Here is a 12,071-nt window from a genome sequence, read left to right as displayed (position 1 = left end):
ACTGGGTATTCAAAACGAGGGAGAGAGAGAGAGAAATGGGGTTTAACGTCCACTCGACACAAACTAGGTCATTTCGGGACTAACATATGGTTTAATTTTATTTACATAATTCGCTTGCGCGTAGGGGTCTTTAGCAGTGGGGGGAAACCAGAGGATACGGAGAAAACCACGAGGTTGGACAGGCGACCCTACTCCTTGTCACGTACATCCGGGGATTCGAAAACACCTCAGTCGACTCAATGAGTCTTTATGATACAGCGCGCGTACGCTAACCATTCAGCCATCCAACCCCCTATTCAAAAAGAATTAAGAATGGTCATTAATCTATTGATAGACGGACGTTTCGGCCGTAGACATGTAGATAGCAGAGGTTATAAATGTGGTGAAGGTGTTTTAGGTTAAAATGTATATGACCCAAACGTTGTAAACCCAATGAATCATTCCATTTAATCTATAAAATAGACATTCGCCATCTGATGGTTATAACCTGGTCAATAATCAATCGAGAATCGTCTACACATATTCAGTGTGCAGAGTGGTGTATAGGTACTGACTTGGTCTAACAGATTAGGGTTATATTTGATTAGGGGATCCGTGGTAACTCAGTGAGTAAGACTGGCTCCCTAACCGGGGCTCTCGGATTTACTCCGGGTGTTGATTAAGAAATTTCCGCTGGATTTTTCGGCGATGTTTCCCTTTGTCAGTGGTCCACGACAGGTGGCCTGACAATGAACAATGTCTAGTGTTCGGATGTAACGAAACACGCACACAAAATACGAAAAGAGATCAGGCCGTATTATAGTGCCGATGTCCGGGCAAAATGTTCCTCATAGCGCACTATATGGCTTATGCCCGTCTTCATTAGCACAGTCGGAGCAGAACAGTGGGTCGTTAAACCTCGTTTCATTTCATTTCTGTAAACGAATTTAAAGGACAATATTGGTGTCAGTCATTATAAAATATGTGATAGAGCTCGTTAAATACATCCCAAATATAATTTTAACACAGAGATCATTGCTACGGGAGATGTCTAACAAGCACGTGAAGAAACGGGAAGTGACGTCAAACATGACAAACATGAGTTGTCCTTCTATATAACTGACTGAAGTAACGAGCGGTAGCAGACAAACGATCGAATTTCATTTCACTGATAATTTCGTTGAAGATGAAAAGTTGTTATATCTGACTATGCGAGGATATCTGACAATTCAAAAAAAGAATTGGCTGTCAGTAGATAAAAGATACCGAACAAATTAGAAAAAGTCCGTGCATTACCATGTTTTTATTAAGAACAGAATGAATAAAAACGGGGGAATGCACGGGATTTTTTTACTTTTTCTCGTGTCCCTTATCTAGTGACAGCCAATTCTATTTTTGAATTGTGAGATACCCTCTCACCGTCCCATATAATAACTTTTCAACTTCAACGGAATTATCAGTGAAATGAAATTCGATCGTTTGTCTGTTACCGCTCGTTACTTCAGTCTGTTATATAGAAGGACAACTCGTGTTTGTCATGATGTTTGGCGTCACTTCCCGTTTCTTCACGTGCTTGTTACACGTCTCCCGTAGCAATGATCTCTGTGTTAAAATTATATTTGGAATGTATTTAACCAGTTCTATCACATATGTAATAATGACTGACACCAATATTGTACTTTAACATTTTTATACGGGTTAATGTTACAAGGCACTGCGACCTAAACGTAGATACACTCAATAAATCAATCCATGTAATCGAGATGCGCTTCAGCTGTTCTAAATGCCGGAATTATTTTCATGTTTTGTAAATGTCGAGTTTCGGGTCTGTGACGAATCGTATTGATTTAAACTTACCCACCTAGAAGTCAACCACTCTACTCTGAAGATGATGTCAAGTTAAATGTCAGTGTTATTATTCCACTCTTTAACTTAACAAGGTAGAAAAACACCAACACGGCTTTAAGTGGTGTTTCTAATCAATTACATGGTAGCAATTTCACACCCTGCATATCAATCAACGTCTAGTATAGCACAGCATAGAGGGCGGAGGGCTTGACAGTTGACAACGTATATTCATTTATAATTCTGTAAAACAGGCCATTTAAATTCCGGTTTACGAAAGTGTAGGCTTCATGCGTATTTAGTGTTTTTAAAAGGCTCAGTGAACATAGGTTTTGGTTCAGTGCATCGTTTCCATGTCATGTGAATGGTAGTATGTCATGTCATATAGATGTCATGTCATATAGATGTCATGTCATGTTAATGGTAGATGTAATACTAGTATGTCATATAGATGTCATGACATATAGATGTCATGTAATGTTAATGGTGGATGTAGTACGTCATATAGAGGTCATGTTAATGGTAGATATCATGGCATGTTAATGGTAGATGCAATATGTTATATAGTACGTCTTGATAACACTATGGACCTAATTATAATATCTATTTAGTTGCCGACTGAATTTATCTTGTGAGCCCCACTGACATCGTTCGAGGAACGGAGAGAATTCGGTTGACGAACGATCGTTCAATCGAGTAATCCCTCGACGTAAATCTGTATGCAAGAAACACCGTTGTTATCGACATTCCACATGAATGCCCGGAGTATGTTATGTGATTTTTTTTTTTTAAAAAATGAGTTGATCTTAATTAAATAACAGATTTCCATTGGGCAGTCTGTTATTAAACATATGCAAAAGCTAAATCTGCCTATTACAGGTCTTTCTTTAGGCCTGAACTGTTATAATTATAAACTTTTAATTAGACATTTATTAACAAAACACTATCATAATCAACTCTTGATGGCATCGAATACTCGAGATTTTAACTAGATTAGAACGGTTTGCCATTTAAAAATGTAATTTAAAAATGGGAAAGCGAGGCTAAGTCTCGAATATACTAGTGCCCTGGTTACCACAATGCACACATCTTGTCAAAACTACAAACAGTGATAACTTGGCTCAGAATGAAGTAATTTGAATGAAATTTTCAATATATTCAATTTACATTATCTATTTTTGAGCTATTATAGCAAGAATAACTAACTCTTTAACGACATCTTACATGATGTATCTTTAAATATTGTAAGACAACAGGAACCTTGCAAGGATCTTGAATCTCTTGAAAGTAACGATCATGAGTTTTAGAACATCAGGGTTAAAGTCAGATCAAGCCGCCTATTGAAAATGTTTCAAACTACAATATTATTTTAAAAGTTTAATGTCTAAAAGGGATGTCGGTTTAAAAATGGTTCAAATTCTTTCAGTATTTACAACAATAAGACGAACTGCTCATTTCACAATATTTGGCATCATACACAGGCCCGGGACTGTACAGCGTAGTGGACGTTTACGGCTAGCACCCGGATCCATTCACCTAATTTGAATTGTTCGTTTGTTTGTGATTTCTGCGTATTGTGTCTTGTCCATATATTTCTTTTTGTGTAAATCATGTGTGGTGCAGTCCCCCCAGCACTTACTATACGGATAACATGTAAACAGCCTCACCTGTAACTGGCGGGTAAATTGTTTGATGGGCCTTTTTTTATAGAATGAATCTTAATAAATCAATTGTATATCGTTAATATTTTGTTTTTCTTCTTTAAATTAAATTTCAAATAAACATGAAAATGAAATGAAATGGGGTTTAACGTCCTACTGTTCTGCTCCTATACTGGGCTAATGAAGACGAGCATACACCATACAGTGTGCTATGAGGGAAATTTTGCCCGGGCAGCGGCACTATCGCCTACTCTTACATCGAATTCCAACTGCTAGGGGATCTTTTTCGTGCATTCCAATATATACACGGGACCTCGGTGTTTCGTCTCATCCGAAGGACTAGGCAGTTGTCCTTGTCAGGCCCCCCGTTCTGCACCACTGACAAGGGGAAACCACGTCGGAAAATCCTGATGAACTTTCTCGGCCTATGCAGGGATCGAACCCACAACCTCCAGGCTGGCGAGCCAGCGTCTTAACCAACTAGCCACCATGGCTCCCTTCAAATAAACAATCAATAGTGTAATATACTGTGGATTAAAGGACAATATTAGATATGTGATAGAACTGGTTAAACACATTCCAAATATAATTGTGAAACAGAGATCTTAGCTACGAAGATTTGAAGAAACGGAGGGTGACGCAACAAAAGTTATCTTTATATATAACAGGCGGAAGTAGAGAGGGTAGCAGATACATGGCCAAATTTCAGCTCACTGATAATTCCGTTGAATAGCTACATTGCCCTTTAAGCCGTGAAGTAATGTCCAATAATCAGCGGTTTATTGTGACTCGTACAGACTCTTAGTCTGTAACCAACTCAGTGATGTACAACAAGCTAGCTAAATACTTTCTCTAACTAGGCCCTGGTTTGAATTAAAGGTTGATGAGCCTTTCGATAGTTTGAATATATCAAGTACAACTAGTTTAATGTATTGTATTGTTGAAAGTGATAATACACCTTTAACATGACATGTTAAATATGAGTGTCTATATTTGTAGTGTAATTAACCAGACGATCTGGATACGTAAGTTATATGTTCCGAGTATTATGTCTGTTTCTATGACATATATTAAGTTACATGTTGTGAGCATCATGTCTGTTTCTATGACGTTATACGTATTGTATTCTGATCATCGTATTAAGTGGTTTTAATGCTGATTCACTCATTTCTCAATTTACTAGATCATGGCTCGGTTTCTTTTATCGAGGAGGGTTGGGTGGCTGAATGGTGAGAGAGAGAGAGAAATGGGGTTTAACGTCCACTCGACACAAACTAAGTCATTTCGGGACTAACATATGGTTTAATTTTATTTCAATAATCCGCTTGTGCATAGGGGTCTTTAGCAGTGGGAGGAAACCGGAGGACTCGGAGAAAACCCACGAGGTTGGACGCCTGTCCAATCTCGTGGGTTTTCTCCGGGTCCTCAGGTTTCCTCCCACTGTTAAAACGGTTTTCAAGTTAGAATTTTGTCGAACGTCGGATATTATTTCTAGTTCATCAGGTGACCACCTCCACTTACTCCCTATTGGAATATGCCTTGTTGAGCTTATAACAACACCAGGGGTGTCACCTGTTTCAACACATTTTTCGGTATTGGCTAACATAAAGACCCCTACACGCAAGCGAATTGTTAAAATAAAATTAAACCATATGTTAGTCCCGAAATGACCTAGTCTGTGTCGAATGGACGTTAAATCCCAGTTCTCTCCCTCTCCAACCTCGTTGATTTCCTCCAGGTCGTCCGGTTTCCTCCCACTGCTAAAGACCCCTACGCGCAAGCGAATTGTTAAAATAAAATTGACACATGTGTTAGTCCCGAAATGGCCTAGTTTGTGTCGAGTGAACATTAAACCCCATTTCTCTCTCTCTCTCACCATTCAGCCACCCAACCCTCCTCGATAAAAGAAACCGAGCCATGATCTAGTAAATTGAGAAATGAGTGAATCAGCATTAAAACTCTCTCTCTCTCTCTCTCTCATTCCATATCAACACAGCCGTATTTTGCGAATATGAAATCAAACACTCTACCTTTTAGCAATGAAAAGAACTATATTTACATAATGTATTTAATACATCACACACGGAAATCAACCAACGCTTTTTTTTTAAGATACCATTAGAAAAAATCAGATTAGTTTTATCCCTAAAGATTATAGGTAATTATCTCTCTCTCTCTCTCTCTCTCTCTCTCTCACACACACACACACACACACACACGCAATCTCTGTTGGGCAAGAAATATAAAGTGTTTCAATCCCTTTCAATTTATTTAACGCTAAAGAAGTCGTTCGCCATATTAACTAGAAAACAAGAATAGCGTGTTGATTGTGTCACTAGAGATTACACAATTTAATCAAGGTCTCTTCATGTTGCCAGCGTGTTAACTAAGGTCTGTTGATAAACACATTCGACAGTAATTCCAACTAATTTCCTCCACTTGGGAAGATATTAAAGATGTTGCAACAGGGACTATGTTTAAATCAGAGATCCTCACGATCAAATCAGGAAATAACCGTAAACGACTTACTAGAGTCGTGTCATAAACAAACACGGAAGACCTGTATGCTCTGTTTTTGATGTGTAAATGGCAGTTTCACGTATCTTTATTCTCATTTGAAAACATTAGAAGATCAACAGAATAGAATCTTGACCATAAACATGCCTTAAAATAAGGCTGAATTGGAATTTTGTTTGACACTTATCTTGTGACTTGAATAGAAATAGGGTTAAATTTCTCGTTCGGTAATTTAATTTATATGGTTATTGTTTGTGATATGAGGTAAGAGAATGTCGCCAGGGGACCGGAGTTCCAAATGTCAAGCGTACTTTTATGTGTACATCAATGTTTACACGTGTGGAGTTCAGCAATTTTTCAAACCCTTGAGCGACAAAAAAGGTTTTCCTTGACAACCCACAGGCGTGACTTTTTGGGACTAACATATGGTGTTTTATATTATTACAACACAGGGTTTTTTAAGTGGGTGATGGCAGGAGAAAACCTTGGATTTTAGGGTTGGTTTAGGATTGTCACGTAGCATGTATAGTAGATCTTATGATCTAAGACACTTGGATAGGCCTGGGGTCGTACGCATGACTTACAAAGAAACCAGGCTCTACGGTCTGCCGCGCATCTACGTTAGACGAATAGGTCATCCAACCCCCTGACAATGTTGGTGTAAAATGTACCCCTATCCCAACATGTTGTTGTTGTAAAATGGACCCCCTTCCTCAACCGTAGAACAGCCAGTGAATGTTACAGGTAGCCAGTTGGCGCTGTTAGAACGGGTTTACAGGCAGTGAGGGCCGTCAAACATCCAGCCCGTTGACGCTGCGAGAACGGGTTTACAGTACATTTTAACGTCGGATGAGTCAAATTTACAGATTTATATAAACCCACATTAATGGTCTGTCTTTGTATTCTCACGAGACGTATGATTAATGATTTTAAATCCGCTGTGATCCCGCTGATAATTCACCAGATAACGAGAACTTTGGGAGCATTAAGATGAATTAGTGGCCCAGAGGGTGTTGTTAGTGAATTCCAGCTTTTAAAGATACATTAGTTAAGAGTTGTATAATGAGTTGGCCATTCTTGCTATAATAATTCAAAAATAGATGATAAAAAAAGAAAATGTTGAAAATTTCAATCCAATTACTTTATTCTGAACGAAATTGTCACTGTTGGAAGTTTGGACTAGAAATAGGCATCAATTGTGCACCGCCTAAAAGATATGGCGATCGTTTGATTGACAGACGATAACTCCACTCGATTATCAAGTAACATGTTCAATGACTATGGTAGCCTAGCTTGGCAAGCCTTTCATCACCAGTTTCCGGTAGTGACATCAGCGACTAGCGGTAAACGTTAACTTGGTCAGTCATTTATTGATTTAATTTTAAATGGACGAGGCTGTTTAAATCCAAGCTGTATCCAAGCCATCCGTTGGTCTACAGAGCTGATTTTGAGCTTGTCATATAAATAAAGTTCTAATTAATAATTTCTATAACATCTGAAGCCTAAAGAAAGACTTGCAATAGGCAGATTTCATCAAAAAATATGATACAGGCTTTCTTGGCTCTTCCCATTTCAAACAATTCTCTGACCATTCTAGCACATGTTTAATGTTGCGTAGGATGAGAAGTGGCGATAGAGGAAAAAAAGATTTGTTTGAATTATACATTTAGACAAAAAAAGGGTTTTTTTTCATGGAGTAAATGCCGATAGCATATCACGTACAATCATCGTCATACTTAAAGTAGCTAAGTCTCTAACTCAATATCATCCAAAGTCTTACACGTTGAAAATACGAATTATTTGTCAATTCAAATCAACATTGATGTTGTGATCTTACCAAGAAAGGGCAGGCTACTGATATCCAATATTTAAGACAAAATTAACATTTTACCATTGGTACACGAATCGTGTACCATAGTGCGTTTTAGCGTCATTTGCAACAAGTGACCAGAAAGTACGAGGCTAGACATATTCAACTGGAGAGCCTGCTTAATAGACTGGAATAACCAGACGCTAGAAATTGCTATAGGGTTGAGACACATGCCGTATTTCGCTGGACATAACTGATTTGAAATTTGAGTCAAAACGGAAACAATTGAATGTAAATCAGTTTATATACAGATTACATTATTATATGCGTTGCGGCCCATTTGGGTCAATTTCTAGGTCCCAAATATTAGCGATTTAGCTCCTTTAAATTTACAAAAAAAACCCATGTTGGTTGGTTAATTTAAAATGTGTTCCAAATGGATCTGACCTCTAGGCTTATTCATCTACAAACACATTAAATAAAAAATACAAATTATCAAAGCATCACTGTGTAAGATCTGACTTCAAATATTATGCAAGTCTTTATGTAGACATTAGAGGGGTTGGATGGTCGAATGGTTAGCACGTGTGCGCTGTATCATAAGTGTCATTGAGTCAACTAGCGTGGTTTCGAATCCCCGGTTGTACGTGACAAGGAGTAGGGTCGCCTGTCCAACCTCCGGTTTCCTCCCACTGCTAAAGACCCCTACGCGCAAGCCAATTATTGAAATAAAATTAAACCATATGTAAGTCCCGAAATGGCCTACGTTGTGTCAAGTGGACGTTAAACCCAATCTCTTTCTCTCTATCTCTCTCTCTCTCTCTCTCTCTCTCTCTCTTTCCCTCTAGACTATTGGATGGCTGAGAGATTGAGTGGATTAGAAAATGTCTGACATTAGACTGCCGATTGAAGATTGACAGTTGGTAATCCAGACTGTTTAACCTAATATCTTAACAAAACTTCAAACGTTCACAACTTTGCTCAGAATAAAGTAATTGAAGTGAATGTTTCATCTTATTTATTTGATTATCTAGTTTTAAAGATAACAAATAGAATTTCGATTACTTTAAAAACTACAATTTTAATCATCAATAAAAAAGATCTTATAAAAAGTACGTTTTATAAATAAAAAAAAAGAATCTTATTAAAAATAATCGTTTAATAAATAAAATAGAGATATTGAGATATTATATTAATATATTATTAGTTTTAAAGATAACAAATAGAATTTCGATTACTTTAAAAACTACAATTTTAATCATCAATAAAAAAGATCTTATAAAAAGTACGTTTTATAAATAAAAAAAAAAAGAATCTTATTAAAAATAATCGTTTAATAAATAAAATAGAGATATTGAGATATTATAAAAAGTTAGGCTTTTAAATTTACGTAAACGATTTCATAGTTTGAAATAATTGTGAGCAGATTTCACAAAATGGAGGAACATAATTTATATGAACAAAAAAAGATCTTATAAAAATTTAGGCTTTTAAGTTTGCGTAAATGATTTTAAAGTTTGAATTAATTCTGAGCAGATTTCTTCCACTAAATGGAAAATCATAATACCTGGGGTTTTTTTTATACAGATTTCTTCCACCAAGCGAAGAATCATAATATCTGTAATTTTATACAGTAATGGAACACGATAAACTCTTTAACAATTATCTCAAACTGTTCATACACGATATATTGATCACAGTTAACATATAATACATATATGATATATCAACTTATATCACAGTTAATATATTATACATGATATATCAACTTATATCACAGTTAACATATTATACATGATATATCAACTTATATCACAGTTAACATATTATACATGATATATCAACTAATATCACAGTTAACATATTATTCAGATATGATATATCAACTTATTTAACAGTTAACATATTATACAGGTATGATATATCAACTTACAGTAAACATATTATACAAACATGATATATCAACTTATATCACAGTTAACATATTATACATACATGATATATCAACTTATATCATAGTTAACATATTATACATGATATATCAACTTATATCACAGTTATAGAATGAATAAACTATTTCTTTCCACCAAAGCCAAAATTTCCATAACCGAAATTATTGAAGCCAAAATTTAAAAATGGATTGTATCCAAAATTGTTAAATGGAAGGCCACCATAGAAGTTATCATCATCGAACCCGTAAACGTCATCAAAATCCCCATAACCATCATATATATCATCGTAGAAATCGTTACCATAGAAATCACCTGAAACAGAAAAAAGACTGGAAGATAAAGACTCTGTAAATTCGATTTACCAGGGTTGGGTTATACAGTTTAGACAAATCTACAAGCTCGTCATTTGATTTCATCCACTCCATTGAAAGAACATGGTGGTTTTAAAGGAGTTCAGTGTAATAATATTATTTTATTACCTGTTTGTAACAGGAATGGACATTTCTAATTAATTCATAAATATACTATTCAAAAAAAGTAGGGGATATTTGATTTTTAAGTGTTATTAAAGTCACCTAATGAAACTGACGAAGAAACAAATGACAAAATGAAATGAAGTTCACATTCATCGATTTATTCCAAATGATCGTTAGACTTAGTAAGGCACAGACTGACCATTATAAGGGTAAAATGATACCCGGGGTCAAACAGCAAAGTTACCACAGCATCACAACCAAGTCAGTAACGGGTAAATCCTCCTCTGTTTGCCAAACAAGCATTGATCCGACGTGGCATACTCCTAATGAGACGTCTAAGGTCATTTTGGTCCAGATTGTCCCATTCCTGTTGCAACGCAGCAGCAAGTTCTTGGACATTGGCAGGACGTTGTTGACGTTGACGTAACCTCTGTCCAAGCATGTCCCAGACATGCTCGATGAAACGGCGGCCATGACGTCGTGCGAACGGCACAACATGGACTGCCAAGATGTTGTCCCGGTAGTACTGGCCTGTAACACGCCCTGCAACAACATGTAAAGCCGTTCTTCCAGCAACAGTGATGCCTCCCCACACCATAACAGAACCACCCCCAAATCGATCATGTCTGATGACGTTAACGTCTTGGAAGCGCTCGTTTCGACGACGCCACACCCTCCTACGTCTGTCCAAAACATCAACAGTGAACCTTGACTCATCTGAAAACATCACATTGCTCCAGCGTCGATTATCCCAGTGTTGACGATCCCTACACCAACGACGTCTTGCCTGAATGTGATGATCTCTCAAACAAGGGATCACGCGAGGACGTCGGGCGCGAAGGTGACCCCTATGCAGTCGATTCCGAATCGTCTGGCCACTCACTCTCACACCAGTGTCTGTTTGAAGACGAGCGCTGATCTGATTTGCTGTGATGACACGATTTCTCAAGGCCAAGGTACGGATAAATCGATCCTGGGCTTGAGTTGTCGCCCTTGGTCGACCTGAGCGTGGTCTGTCCTGTACAGATTGTGTATCACGGTATCTGGACCATAGCCTGCTTATGACAGACTGAGAAACATTCATCGTCCGCGCCACAACCGCCTGTGTTGTGCCGATCTGTAGCATGCCAAGGGCACGTAACCTTTCATTTTGGGTAAGCCGACGCATATCAAAATTTGTTTTCTGGTCACTAAAACAATTAAACTGGTGTTTCCACCCTGGAATTCAATGCCACAATGACTGTAACATTCAAAGTCAGAGTCGTGCAAATCTTGGGTTGGACCCCCATGATGATCCCAAGCATCACCTGCATTCCATGCGGTAGCTATTGGTGCGTTTGGGCGTCACATGTAACTGGAAATGTTTCTTCTGTTAGGTTCTATAGTGACTTTTTTCGTAGTCATTTGCATATTTTAGTATTATGCCCCCAAAATCAAATATCCCCTACTTTTTTTGAATAGTATATAAGGCATACGGGTTTTGTTCAAAATGGCTCTGATTGCTCACTAACCAGTCGTTTGGATCTGATTTAAACCAAGGGCACCACGTGTCCTCGTTTTCCTGAACGCAAAGCCTTAACTAACCAAACAAAGATTAGTGGAAAACTGACGGCATGTAGCCTACCTATAATCAATGGCGGAACGGCCAGGTTGACAAGTGGGCCCCAGAGGAAGTGGGCCCCTTTAGGCATAAAACAATATATTTAAAATATAAATTAACAAAAAATATAAAGAAAACAAAATCGGGAAAATTCTAATTACATGTTTTGTTTTCCACTTACATATTTTTTGAAAATTTTATTTATTTATTTTAAAAATTAAATGATAGAAT

At 37.4% G+C, this 12,071-nt stretch overlaps 1 protein-coding gene across 1 annotated transcript in view; it reads left to right on the top strand.

The window, feature by feature from the left end:
• Positions 1 to 9,690, top strand: part of LOC130012150 (uncharacterized) — a 44,644-nt gene extending 34,954 nt beyond the window's left edge. Inside the window, exon 3 of the mRNA XM_056099465.1 lies at positions 9,685 to 9,690. Coding sequence (XP_055955440.1) covers positions 9,685 to 9,690 — 6 coding nt within the window. The remainder of the gene's footprint in view (positions 1 to 9,684) is intronic.
• The last annotated feature ends 2,381 nt before the right edge of the window (positions 9,691 to 12,071 follow it).

Source organism: Patella vulgata, chromosome 3 (assembly GCF_932274485.2).
Source record: "Patella vulgata chromosome 3, xgPatVulg1.2, whole genome shotgun sequence".
Classification (NCBI taxonomy): Eukaryota; Metazoa; Mollusca; class Gastropoda; family Patellidae; genus Patella; species Patella vulgata.
This window is presented reverse-complemented; position numbering and strand designations above follow the sequence as displayed.